The sequence below is a fragment of the Pocillopora verrucosa genome, chromosome 1 (assembly GCF_036669915.1).
Source record: "Pocillopora verrucosa isolate sample1 chromosome 1, ASM3666991v2, whole genome shotgun sequence".
In the NCBI taxonomy this organism is placed as follows: domain Eukaryota; kingdom Metazoa; phylum Cnidaria; class Anthozoa; order Scleractinia; family Pocilloporidae; genus Pocillopora; species Pocillopora verrucosa.
The window spans coordinates 23,477,991-23,491,349 of NC_089312.1; the positions used below are offsets into that span (position 1 = coordinate 23,477,991).

Here is a 13,359-nt window from a genome sequence, read left to right on the forward strand (position 1 = left end):
TCGTTGTTGAGCTCGCGCATGCTCTTCAAGTACATCTGTCCATGGCTTTGAATTATCGTTTAAGAACTTCTGTTAGTTGTTGATGTAAATAAAAAAACCCGCGCGTGCCACGATCTTATTTGCAAATCCATAGAAACAATAGAAGTTTAAGTGAATCGAAACGGAAACTTTCTAAGGAAAATCATAAGAGGCAAAATACTCTTACCTAAAGTAAGGTTATTAAAAATAGTAATGCCCAATAGGCCTTAAATTTCATATATGACAGTACACACGATATATAACATTCAATTATTTAATTGAAGATGTGTTGGTATTGCTTCATGCAATATGTACAGCGGAGAATGTTACTATAACCTTGTTACTCTTTGGATCCAGTCCCTCAGATAACGAACATTGGCATAGACTCCCAACTTATTCGCCCAGGCACACCCGTCACCCCAGCTGACTACCCCTTCCAGATACCATCTGCCGTTCCAGTTTTTACACACGTATGGTCCTCCGCTGTCACCCTGGCAGGCATCCTTTCCCCCAGAGATTAGACCAGCACACAGCATACTCTCATGGGTTCTTCCTTCATAAACTCTTTTGCACGAACTGTAGGGTACGATGGGAACGCTCACCTAAGCCAAAACAAATTAAGTGAGAGATAAGGAAATATATTAAACGCCTCCGGTGTAAGGAATCACGGAGTTCGGCGCGTGTCATTTCTCAGACTGAATCTCCCTTATTCGTAATCTTTTTGGAGCACGCATAGCTTGCAGTTGCATTGGTATATCGTTATATGCATATATAAGCGGCTACAGCCAAGATTCATACGAACATTTCCTTTGTCTCAACACAAATTGGAAAAAACACAGTGCTTCTTGTCCTATGAATTTACCTGATTGAGGTAATCGGGTGAACCACCGCCATGTTGTAGGTGACCCCAGCCGGTCACTGTACATTCCCTTCCATACTGGTTTCCGTCATTGGGTAAGCACACTGGTTGGACCGCACCGTTTAATCGGGCTGGGCGATCCAGCTGCAGCAAGGCGATATCATGCGCATAGGACACGGGTTTGTGGTAAGATGGATGGCGATAGATGCGTCGCACGTTGAAGTCTTGTACCCTGTTAGTCACAGAGGTCCTGTGGTGTGCTCCAAGCCTAAACAAGACATTTCAACGGAATTTTCAGAGACATCAAAAGCGAGGGCAGCAATGTTTGGGCATGTTCCGTAGTTTATTGTAAATGAATTGATATGGCTCTAGTGAACAAATTTCTTTCAGATGGTGACAGTTGTTGCAATATTTTTGGCAAATTTATTTTTGTTTCTTTCTGAAACAGGTTCAAACACGTGAATATATGACAATGTTATTTAAGGTGAAAGGGACGACAAATTTTTAAAATGGAGTCTTTCAAAGTCCTCCAAAAATAATTTGGCAAGGTGGCTCTGGTTGAAGCAACGTAGCTCTCTTTATCTGAAAGATATTCAAACCTATCCTCCTGAAAACACGAGCAACACCAGATTTAGGAGTATAAGAGCGAGACTGCCCAATCGTCTGAACCTTTCCAATTACAAAAATCACCGAAAAGACACTGAACGATTTTACAATAAACTCGGGTGCAATAACGATGTTTCAAATAGATAGTGCTTTGTTGAATATCATTTATTGCTTATCTGTGGCATTCAAAGGCATTTAACTTATTGCGCAGAATGCACCATTAAGAGATCAAGTTTCGTGCCTAAAACAAACCATTTCTTTTTCAAATGTTCGACTCAGAACGAAAATGACTGAATAGTATTACTTTACCTATTAATACTTGCCACGAATTGAAATGAAATGGTTCTTACCTGACCTTAAAGTCTCTCTCATTAATGTTCTCGACGCAATGCGCCGCTGTCACCACCCAGTTAGGACTCAACAATGAGCCCCCACAGAAAGGTCCTCTGGTCATAAGCATAGCCTGCCATGGCCATGAATTAGGAGCAGCTTGGTATCCGCCAACGATTCGAGAACGTGGTCGAACACCACACCCCTCTTAAAAAAAATATTGAATTAGATAGGGTCCCAAAAAAAAAACTAAGTGAAGAAGTATAATTACCAGATAGCTGAGAAGCCATTGCTATTTTTAATACTTATGGCCTTATACTGTTATAGACAGCTTATAGACAGAAAACAAAAAGGACGATAAATTTAAAGTGATGCTCGAGATGGAGTATTGCGTGCAGAACTGAAAAATGTCGACTCTAAGATTTCTGTGTCTGCGAATCCCCTATTCCTTTTAAAGTGAAGTATGATCGCTTTTGCTGGAAGCTTATTTTTTCCACTCTCTGATAATAAGTTGAAGACAATGTGAAATTGTCGTCATCCCCTGCTGTCGGAATCTTACACCAAATTTATAAGTTTTGGATATCGTATAGTTGAGATCAAGTTAACTAACATTAGATACCTCGTGGTAAGTCCTAAAAATTTCATTTGCTACTTAATATAGTTATTAACAGCAGTTCTTTAAAAATAAAAACAAAAAACAAAAAAAAAGAGCATGCCTACCTACTGAAGAGGATATTCCAATTAGGAGAATAAACGCAGCAAGAATCATTTTGCACTTCGGAAGCTTCGCAAAAATGGAGAAGCTCTAAACGAATTAGATACTTAAACGAAGCTTTTTTCAGCCACCTGTGCAGATTGCGACCAAGACAAAACAAGCTTGTGTACAAAATCCAGTTGTTGATAAACAACCTGGCAGAGTCAAATACGGTTACGACGTTCACGACTAGACAAAACTACATTTTAATTTAACTGCCGACCAAATGTTGACCATCGCTCCATTGAAACTCAAGGTGATAAAACATTGTTCATTTAACCAAAGCACCGCTGTATTTACGGATAATGTTCTTCTTCCTTCCATAAAGAAAATATTGACCATTGCTCCTTTAAAACACGATATGATATGACATTTCTCATCGTAAAATTTTTTTTTCAAATAATAATAGTGTTCGTTTTAACCTGTTCAACAGATGACTAGCTTAAAGGAAACTTGTATTTGAGTTTGTATCGCTCTATTTTTATAAAGTACTGTTCTAGTGGTCCAGAGGCTTCCAGACGGCTAACGATCCTCCCTATTCATCAAAAACCAGAACGTAACTCATTTCTAATATTGGGAAGAAAACTGTTGCACGACTATGTGTGCACTGTGCCGTCTAATAACCAAGTTTCTTTATACACCTGCTGAAATCACACACTCGGTATGTTTTAGACTTGGGTTAGAGAATTGCGTTAAGCAAAAGAATTAAAGGGTTATTACAGATCAGCTTTTTTTCAGCTGTAATAGTGCAAAAGTGTAAATCACATTGAAAAAGTAAATGGTAAATCTTTTACATTAATCAAAGGTATTTTTGAGGCTTCTCCTAAGAGAATTGCTTAGGCTTAAGTTTTGGAAGGTTCTCTGAGGCCCACTTTAGTATGTGGTCTTGATAAAACATCATAGTTGAAGGCAAGATTTGATCTGTTCTCACCATGTCAATCTGCTCGCACAGAAATGATTTGGAGGGATAATTTTCTCAATTACCCTTTATATACTGATTCTCGTAAAATTGAATTTCGTAAAAGCTCATGATAACAATAACTTTCATGGCGGTAATCCAACTTTAAGTCAAGAATCATTAACAATATTACTGGGGTAAAGTTATTGCATTTTGATTGATCGTAGTCTTTGTAATGATTTCGAAACTTGAAGTTGTACTTTTATAGCATCGTACCACTACACTGTCGCATTCACAGACCTCCTTCATCCAGCGTGAGTTCTTCCTATTGAGGCAGTACCATTTCGAGTACCCTCCTGGTAATAAAATACAATGTGACCATTGAATTGAAATGCATAACTGGGACATCGAAATCAATACCAGACGATAATAGAAGGACAGGGCAGATCCAGAATCTAAGGGCCGGTTATTTAAACAAAGTCTAGCCGTTGTTTAACAAAAATATGTTCTAAGCCATCTTCAACTTAGCCGAACCTTTTATCTGAACATTCATTTTTGTGGACAGTCTCAAGAAGTCCGTATGCTGATAGTGGAAGGACATCTGTTTAATTGAATCAACCCTTTTATAAAAAATCCCTTAGGCCCACCGCTTGCGTGAAAGCGCGGTTTGGGTCAGACCTCGTGTAAATAACTGACCCAAAGTATCTACGTCCATGCTATGTGTTATTTAGTTCTTGAATAATGTGTGGACCATTGACGTTTTGAACTCTCATTGAAAATTCTTTGAAAGCTATCGTCAGTAAAGCATATACTTCTCGGGAAATACATATGCTGTTTTTGAGGCTTCAGCAAGGTGGTATTCTCGAAATACCAGGGAAGGATTTCGATCTATAATAAATACTTTTGCTTTTCAGCTTTTAGATGGACCTTAAAGAGATAAGCTCGAGGCCCTTGAGTTTTAAGAATGCTGAAAATCGCAGTTATCATCAGGAAGGCGGCCCAGTTGATATTGGGGATGTATCTTATAGTAATTAAAAAGGGAAATCAATAAACAACTCTAAAATAATTCTTCGTTAATAGACGACGACAACAACAGCAAGGGAAATAACAACACTCTTGACTGAACAAAATAAGAATGAAAAGTTAAATGCAATCACGCTTTAGGAATAAACCAAACAAGATTTATGTAAAAATGAACGTTCAAATGCTTTTGTGGTAGTTTATTGACGACATCCACCGCAGCCATCTCTATTGTAAAGAATGTATAACACTGGAAACGGATCGCAAATATTACTCTTCTCTATGGCAATATAACACTGATCATAGATGTAGTAACACCTCAAAAAGCCAAAGGAATTTATAAAAGATCAAACGACTTGTTATACATCTCGAGAACTTCAGTAATGTACGTGGAGTGGCGATCCTTTTACGACATCAACTCAAGACGTTAATTTTACAAGAAATTCTAATTTTCTGAAATTTCAGTTTGTCCTATGTTAGCGAAGTACCCATGATTTGCAATATAGGCTATAAGATGTTTACTCGTCGATCTCGTCAACTGGTGTTCCATAGCCGGGCTTCTTCCAACTTCGTAAAGGATCATGGGGCTAAACTGGAGAAAAATTATTTTATTCCGCGTCCAAGAAACGCCTGTTGATTTTCAAAGTTGTCAATGCAATGAGAATCACATTAAGTCAAAACAACGTTTACGTTTCAAGATTTGGAAAAGTGAGCTTAACATTTGAAGTGAATCTTGACTCTGACTGGGGAAATTGACGAGGATTTAATAAACTAGTTTAAATGTAACGCACTAAAGCGATTAAATTTCTGGTTTGATCATCACTGGTAAACCTCCAAATAAAATCCTTGAGCACTACTGTTATCAGAATGGCATGTATTTAAAAGCGTTTGAGTACTCGGAGAGATTCTATCAAAACTCTTGACAGCTGAATGAAAAAACTCCAACAAGAATCAATATACTCGGAGTCAAGTACACTGTGTGCGAACTGGCTCGGTGAGGAGTTAAAATTCAGCGCGATATGTACTGTATTTGCTGATTTGGTGCCAGAATGAAAAGATCAACCACTCGTACGTTAATGTTGTCATGGCCATGATGAATTATCGTAAAATAACCACTTATTTGTAGACTTGACAGTTCTGTGTACTCAGGTGTTCCTAACTTCAACTAAGATAGTTTATTTTGTTGAGCCAGCTGTATTTGACGCTAAAAGCCCCAAACTGATCAAAACTTGAATAACTGATAATGAACTCTTCATATTACTTTGCTTTTAACAAAGAGGGGACAATGTTATCGTTGACAGTTAGTAAAGTGTCTTAAGCGTGGTAATGTTAAAATTAAAATTTCGTCTTGAAATATTGAAGAAAACATCTTGGCGAGCTTGAGATAATTATTATCCCATTAACGCTTTGATATGGATAATTACATTCATCAGATTAAAATATTTTTAGGAAAGGAATGGAATCACTAAGCACTGTCCGTAAAACATTGTGACATCCTACTAAATTAATATTTGTTTCAAATAACACGGAAAAAAATGATCAGTTTTTAATAATTTACTCATGAGCATCATTAAGTCCGATTCTAGAGACTCGAAGCAAGAGATATTTGTGTAAAAAATAATGAAAATGACAGGTTAATGAAAAGACCAAGCAGCAGGTGTATAATTCAATTACTTGTGGTACACGTGTAACTTCTCAAATAGCTCAAGAAATGAGTTGGCAAAGGCGTTTTTCTCTGAAACAACCAGCAGTGCAGAAAATCATATAATAAAAGTAATTTCACATATCGACCGGGCGAATTTCTCATTCGATAAGATTCAGTTTAAAGACCTTTTGTAGTAAAGCAATTTGGTTGTTCTCCGAAAAAAAGAAACGCACCGAAGTAGACCGACAAGTCAGAATATTTTGCTGGGGATAATTACTTGATTTTTGTATGATCATGGTTACTAATTATAACATATTACTTCAAGGGAAAAATTCTGAGTGATATGTTGGCATTAACCTCGACACTACAATATCACTTCTGAATCACGAATCAAGGTAACGAGAAAAAAGGAAACTTTCCTTTTTTAGTTGTTTAAACTTTCCTTATTTAGTTGGCGATCACTGATCGCCAACTAAAGAAGTTCCTAATTGTTAAGCAAACTCTCCGTGTCAACACCCAAGGAAATGTATAAGGAACGCTACGCGAGAATATGCATACTGATGTTAGGGTGTAAAGGATTAAAAAAATTTTCTATAGAAAACTATATAGAATGTGTCGTAGTAAGCTGTTGAAACACTTGAGTGCTGTGTTAGCAACTCAACAATCATGAGTCATGGTGAATTTTGAAAAATGTTCTTCCACAATTAATTCCTTCACGGATCAATCCTCATAAGCAAGCTGCTGCTGAAGCAGTTGCAAGAAGAAGGGGTTTCGGTCACACTCAACAATATCCAGGAGTCAAGTGTTCCTTTCGATCATGTCAACGTGTCCAGTTTTGGATGAATATCGACTCCTCTGATGTTTTGCCTTCATTTCTTTTGGTTCGGATGAAGGGCTAGTGATAAACTAGAGGTTTATCAGTATTCATATATTGATTTTAGTTAGGTGTGGTCTTAAAAATCAGCTGAGCTAGGCTTCTTTTCAGGAAATCAGTCTATTTCTGATACATTGTATTAGTATTAGATAGATTGTTTTTCAGTACAGCTACCACTAAAGTTTATTTCATGTTCCTGAAAATGCTATTCATTTCACTTCATATCTTTTACTATTGTTCAGATGCAGAAAGAGTTTCGGAGCTCGAGGTGATTCCTAACACTTTGATTTATCATAGTTTATGTAACGATCTTGCAGCTTCGAGAAGTGGCTTTTGAAGCAACGGGCCGCAACGCCATCGCATTCGCAGAGCTTCTTCTGACACTTGCTGTTTCCATATCCAAGGAACCACAGGAAATGATATCCTCCTGAATTGGAAAAGTAACATATATCCATTGATAACCTTGATCTCAAGAGTTTTATTATCGAGCAGTACACTGAACCGGCCTTCCCTTCCACTAACACTCTTATCTCCCCCCCGGCACATCTTGAAAATCAAACGTTGAACCCTGAGGTTGTGATTGATAAGTACACTTACTGCAGCCGCTGCACCCCTGTGTCCGGTATGTCACATAATACACTGCATTAGGATCTGGGCCACATATCTTTGTTCTTTGTATGTCGCTATAACAATTGTCGTGGACATAGCAGCATCTAACGAAGAGATTATGTGAAAAGAACTATTATTATGCATTGTTTTGTAGTTTATGATATCGGTAACGAAGAAAGAGTTGAAAATCAGCTTTAGAAAAATTACAGAACAAAGAAGACAAGCGTTAAGATATCTGAGAAAACGTTTACACCTCTCTCGCAGGGTTTTTGTGCATAAAATACTGTTTTCTTGCTGTTTTCGTTTGTTTGATTGCTTGTTTTGATATTCTTTTTCGTTTTTTCTTTACTTTGTTTTATTTTTGTTCACAGTTTCGTATGCTATAAATTTCTTTCACTGGTTAACGTAACATGTGATCAATTGGGCCAATGCCCTATCGGAGATTAACGTCTAAAGTTTTTCTGGGAAATGTGCAAATAAGGTTCCACATCTGTTGATAAACGTCGTCCTTCTTGTGATCATGGTGTAGGGGGGGCTAAAGCCATAGAGAGAACAGATAATCTGTGTTCTTTCGTTAAACGCGTCGATTATAGCCGTTTCTAACAATATATCCTTGGTTCCGTCCATTAAAACTTAGTTCTACATGTGTTTTACAGCTACTTCTGAATTAGAACCTGAAAACGTTACAAGGCTAGAATATTTATAGTTACAGGTCAATGTCGTCGAGAGGTTTCCCTTTCCCTCCTAATCCACAGAAGCACCCGTAGCCGTTAAGGACTGGCGATCTCAGATCTTTAACTTCACAAGCGATCATGGCGCCAAATTGCCCAACATTCCTCTCCTTCCGCGTCACTAAATTATCTGGTTAGAAGAAAAAAGATAAAAACATGCAAGAAACTGAACATTTTCCATCTCTTGCGGCGATGATTTTACTTGTGTTTGCATTTGCACTGGGGTGGTATGCACGTGTATTTCTTTAAGTTTGCACCAGATGAAGGCATAGGCCCTCTATTGCCAGTGTACCTTCCTCGCGACCTTTGGAGAGAGGTAGCTCGGGAGCAAAGACGAGACTATCGAACAGAAGGGAATTACACCAATCGAGTCTACAAATTTTTATTTTCAAGCTTCAAGGTAAGAGTTAGGGTTAGTGCTATTCGTTACAGTGTCTACGAATTTCTTATACCATTTGTTGAACATACCTTGTTCATCGCTAGTGGAGTCCTTTTCTTCGATATAATTGTGTAATTTCTTTGAAGAAAAATGGACATAAAATGCCACGTTGAAACATGGTTTAGTTGTTATCAAGAAAATCCTGAAGTATTTAATTAAATGATAAGTCAGACGATACCTTTCCCATTGGAGGGGAGGATTCTCCACCTTTAGGGGTTATTGCCAGAGCAATCAATAACCAAACGCACATCTTCATGATGCAATGTATTGAAAATTGAATCTTCACAGAGTACCAATGAACTTATCACTTGTCCGTGAAGTAGATTAGATTGAACAACACTGAACCAAGCTGTTCTTAATTGTATAGCTTTTGTTTAAGTAAGTCACTCAATCACATTTGTGCATATTAATTAACACGTATGTTTGCTTCTGTCAGTGTCAATGGAATATTCCCTTAATCAAAGCCAAACAAGGATTACCATGGATAATGTTCTGATTTCTGCTCATTCACGGATAACACTTGCAATAACAACAGCATAAACAACGATAAGGACAATAAAAATAACAGCACCAACACCAACATCTTTCATTCGTGTGCAATTTTAGTAAATCCAAAGGTTATATAATGGGGTAGTGTTTCTCCCAAAAAAGAGCATAAGCACAAGCATTGGTGATCAAAAAATACAGTATTGGTTATTGAACCTAAGAATTTAAAAATTATTTGAACCCATGAAAAAATTGCCACAGTTTAAGAAACTGCTACTTCTTGATGACATGTATTCATGTTATAAGATAATTATGACAAATGGCAAATCAACACGAAATGAACAAACGCACCTGTTGTCAGAATTAGCTCACCTGATATAGGAAATAGAAACTAATCCGCTATTGTTGCCAACAACGCAAAACTGACAAAGAGAAAGCACTTTCTCGTCAATCGAACTGAGCTACTTGAACTGTTAATTCATTGAAACAAAGGGTTCAATGAGGGAAAGGTAAAAGTCCACCAATCAATACCCTATGGTACTGCAATTATTATTCGACATAAAACCAACAGATTTCAGTGTATGCCGTTTTTGCTTCAAAAACATTCATCTGCTCTTACCCTAGCTCTAAATTATATCTTGTTTTGATTTCATAGTTTGACCCTTTGCATCAGTTGTTATGAGTGTGCTGCAAGGAATAATTGACACAGGAGAGAATATTTTCCAGAATCCGAGAAACGACATTCGTATGAAGTTAGGCACTGATGACGATTTTAGACACTGTGGTCCACAATTAGACAATAGTGTTTAATGTTGGAGGCTGTTATACGATTAATCGAAATTAGTATCCGATTTTGGACACCATTTATCGATTTCAGGACAATATAGACCGATTTTGGACACTACTGTTCGATCTTAGACACTATTGTCCGAATTTGGACACTGATGGCTGATTTTACGGACACTTGCGTTGGATTTTAGCAACTAGTTTCCAATTTTGGACTTTATAGTCTAATTTTAGACAATGATGTCCTTGGAAATTTTTTTTCTAATTTGATTCCTCAGCAGGTAAGATGCGGGGAAGCAAAACCTTCATTCCATCCATCTTGACAAAAAAATTGCCATAGAACCATTTTATCGGCCTTCCTTAGACTCAAGTGAAAGATAACCTAGAAAATGACAATGATATGATTTATACAAGCTACGAACGAAAAATTGGTTATATTTTGCAAGGGGCTGTAGCATGTTCTTTACATTAACACGATATTCTGTTATGTACAAATAATTCAACAATGTGTGATTTTAAAAAAAATAATCATAGGAGTAGTATCATTTAGGTCTGAAATTGCAGACGCAGTCAACAAATTCATCCTTCTGCAGTTTTTAAAAACGCATTAACAATGAACTGAACTTTGGGAAGAACTCTCCTGAGAGTCATTATTTTCTTTGGATAATAATTCCTCGGTCTTTGCTGAATTGTTATTAGGTAATTTTGCTTCGTATATCCTCTCGGGTCCTCCAATGGTTAAAGCGGCCAGCGGAAGATTGCGAATGGTGGATGCTGTTTCTTTACGAGTGCATTCACGAAGGCAAGTCCGGATGGCCTTCTTGAAATCTGGTTTCAGAAACGCGTACATAAGTGGATTTACCAATGAACTGGTTGCTATGGTGAAAAAGGAAATAATGGACAGTGCATATGGGATGATGTTAGGTCTATTAAAGATGATGTCTGCAGTTGTTATGTAGACGATTGGTAGCCAGCAGAGTAGAAAAGCTGAAGCAACTATGGAGAAAACTTTGGCTACTTTGGCTTCAGAATGCAATCGTTTTCGTTCGTTCTTGTGCACTCTAAGAGAATCCAAATTCTTTTTCATTGTCAGGCTTCGGCGAACTTGCTTAAACATTCGTACGTAGGCAAACGTAATGAAGATGTAAGGCAGGATGATGCCGAAAAACATCATGCAGACCATATATGCCCTATGTATTATTCGAGTTGAATCAGTTTCCCAAAACAGAGGGAGTAAGGAGTATATTGCTGGAAGCACCCACGAAAGTGCGAGACCTATTTTGAGTTTCTTAGGCGCCCGATATGAGTATTCCAGTGGTTTCATTATGGCAACATATCGATCATAGGTCACAGTGCATAGATTTGCAACACCAGAGAGCAATATCATACACACTAAATAACCTGTTACAGTCGAAGAAGGCTTGATGAGGTAGACAGGCAGCAAAACTCCTCCTGTTAAAATGTCCGACACGGCGAGTGACACCATTAGCCAATTGGTGTTGGTTCGAAGATCTTTCTTGAAATAAACCAAGAGGCAAACGCAAAGGTTCGATAAAACGATGAGAATTGAAAGAATGCTCAGAGATACTACCACAAAATCCGCGTTGTGATCAGTTTCAGCCATTTTTCGGCAGAGCACGTTTTGATGCAGCGCTGACTTCTATAATTGTCTTCCTTTTGTGTTTTCCTAATAAACGTATTCAACTCTGTGGGCAGCTTGTTTTGGTGCGATAAAATTGCCGAAGGGCTGACTATGGTAGCACTTTGTTGTCATTGATCACCAGTACCAAGGTTATTCCCGACTTTGTGGTTGTCTCTCGTAGGTGTTCAAGCGATGAATCTATTCTACAATCCACAATCATGAAAATCTTTGATATGTTCCTAATCCCGTGCTGAGCGTAGTACCGCAATGATTTCAATGTTGTTGGTTTTCCTTCCTTTATGAATAAATTGTAACGTCCCACGAGAGCTCATTAAAAAGCAATAAAGGCTTCCGAGTGTACAATTGAAATCCACCACAACTCTTTACAAGATCCTGGATGCATTCAGTTTGCCTGATTAAAGTACTATTTCTTACTTTCATTTGCACTGGTTACTTTTACGGATATTTTTGCGGTGTTGATACTCCTATCACGTTTTGTGCAACCTCTCGATCCTGAAAACCAATTATTGAGAAATCTACAACAAACATTGAGATCGGAAATGAATCTTAATTGCCCTTTGAAAAAGAAAACTAACCAACCACTTCAGTGGTGCTACTCAGTCGCATAAACATGAGACAATATTTATTTTCTTGTTCAACGCTTTGAAATGCACTAAAGAGCAATTAAGATTCGTTAATGACATACAAAGCTTTCTTCAGTATGAAGAGACTAGCCATAGAGCAAGTACATTATATTCATTAAAATACACTTAAGTACAGTCTTGTTTTGCATACGAAGAGAGCTAATGGGCATACTTAGGCGAAAACCAAGATAAACGTTTGGTAATGTTTTCCTCGTTTATGCAAAACACCATCATGAGTCACAGTAACGAAGGGAAGTCGAAAGCCTGTTGTGTTTCCGCATTAATATTGCCCACTTTCCACTGGAAAACCACCTTGATTTCTATTGGTATACCTTATTACAAATATACACTTTACAGCAGCTGAACCACGCACGAGTGTAATTTGTAATTAGAGGAAGCGAATTGTAGGCGAAATTAAAATCAGTTCTGTGAAAAATGAAAGATGTTGAAGAGTTTAAGGGCTAAGATTCCACAAAATTCTGCGTGAAAATCAATGGCCCGCTCAGGTGAAAGAGGCGATAATGTAACGATGTTTATTAAAACAATCGTGTCTGCAGGATGATCATTTCTCATGCTAAAGGTCATGTTCACCTCCTCACTTGATCAAACAGATAAAGAACTGATTTTCACTATAAAAAGAAAAATGATTTAAAGTAAAGAAATAGAAGAAAGCAAGGTTGCAAAGAAGACTCCTTTTTTCTCAAAAATGTTTCTGTTGCCTGGCGGCTTTCTTTACGCTCCTAAAGATAATTGTGCTGTGTGTTGTTGAACTCATGCCGCAAATTGCGAATAACATTTGCGACAATCATTTAATTTTGAATTTTCAGTATCTCTTAAATTAGCTTTCTCTTAAAAAGCGAAAGCCACTTGATTATTAGCGAATAATTTGTGAGTGATCGTCTCAGATCTTAGAATGTCTTGTCTTAATTTATCACATTCGCAAACGGGTATGATCAAATTCTTGGCCAATAAAAATTCAAGTTGATAATTAGAATATACCTAATTTTTTGTTGGCTAA

General features: G+C 37.5%; 3 protein-coding genes across 4 annotated transcripts; all 3 read right to left on the reverse strand.

Annotated features, from left to right (window-relative positions):
* Window positions 1–276: 276 nt before the first annotated feature.
* LOC131796794 (trypsin) lies at window positions 277–2,652 on the reverse strand. The gene is made up of 4 exons (XM_059114397.2): window positions 2,534–2,652; window positions 1,834–2,020; window positions 881–1,145; window positions 277–620 (listed from the first exon to the last, which is right to left on the reverse strand). The coding sequence occupies exons 1-4, from the start codon at window positions 2,580–2,582 to the stop codon at window positions 348–350; spliced, it is 774 nt and encodes a 257-aa protein (XP_058970380.1). The 5' UTR covers window positions 2,583–2,652; the 3' UTR covers window positions 277–347.
* Window positions 2,653–7,151: 4,499 nt separating this feature from the next.
* Window positions 7,152–9,127, reverse strand: LOC131796836 (acidic phospholipase A2 DE-II). 2 transcript variants are annotated; one of them, XM_059114441.2, is made up of 5 exons: window positions 8,962–9,127; window positions 8,813–8,858; window positions 8,324–8,474; window positions 7,602–7,717; window positions 7,152–7,431 (listed from the first exon to the last, which is right to left on the reverse strand). In XM_059114441.2, exons 1-5 carry the CDS (start codon window positions 9,037–9,039, stop codon window positions 7,280–7,282), a joined length of 543 nt encoding a protein of 180 aa, XP_058970424.2. In that variant the 5' UTR covers window positions 9,040–9,127; the 3' UTR covers window positions 7,152–7,279. The 2 variants fall into 2 exon arrangements, with proteins under 2 accessions (XP_058970424.2, XP_066018015.1); XM_066161918.1 differs by having other exon boundaries at window positions 7,154–7,431; window positions 8,813–8,861.
* Window positions 9,128–10,662: 1,535 nt separating this feature from the next.
* On the reverse strand, window positions 10,663–12,252 carry LOC131796835 (octopamine receptor beta-2R-like). Its single transcript, XM_059114440.2, has one exon. The coding sequence runs from the start codon at window positions 11,677–11,679 to the stop codon at window positions 10,663–10,665; it is 1,017 nt and encodes a 338-aa protein (XP_058970423.2). The 5' UTR covers window positions 11,680–12,252.
* Window positions 12,253–13,359: the final 1,107 nt, after the last annotated feature.

Bases quoted from the DNA above. Each gene is read 5' to 3' on its own strand.
- LOC131796794 (XM_059114397.2), bottom strand. From the start codon at position 2,582: ATGATTCTTGCTGCGTTTATTCTCCTAATTGGAATATCCTCTTCAGTA. The intron at 2,021-2,533 runs GTAGGCATGCTC...ATTTTTTTTAAG, and splicing joins TGGAATATCCTCTTCAGTAG to AGGGGTGTGGTGTTCGACCA. The intron at 1,146-1,833 runs GTAAGAACCATT...TGTCTTGTTTAG, and splicing joins GAGAGAGACTTTAAGGTCAG to GCTTGGAGCACACCACAGGA.
- LOC131796836 (XM_066161918.1), bottom strand. From the start codon at position 9,039: ATGAAGATGTGCGTTTGGTTATTGATTGCTCTGGCAATAACCCCTAAA. The intron at 8,475-8,812 runs GTATGTTCAACA...TCTTCTAACCAG, and splicing joins CTCCACTAGCGATGAACAAG to ATAATTTAGTGACGCGGAAG. The intron at 7,432-7,601 runs GTAAGTGTACTT...TTTCCAATTCAG, and splicing joins ACAGGGGTGCAGCGGCTGCA to GAGGATATCATTTCCTGTGG.
- LOC131796835 (XM_059114440.2), bottom strand. From the start codon at position 11,679: ATGGCTGAAACTGATCACAACGCGGATTTTGTGGTAGTATCTCTGAGC.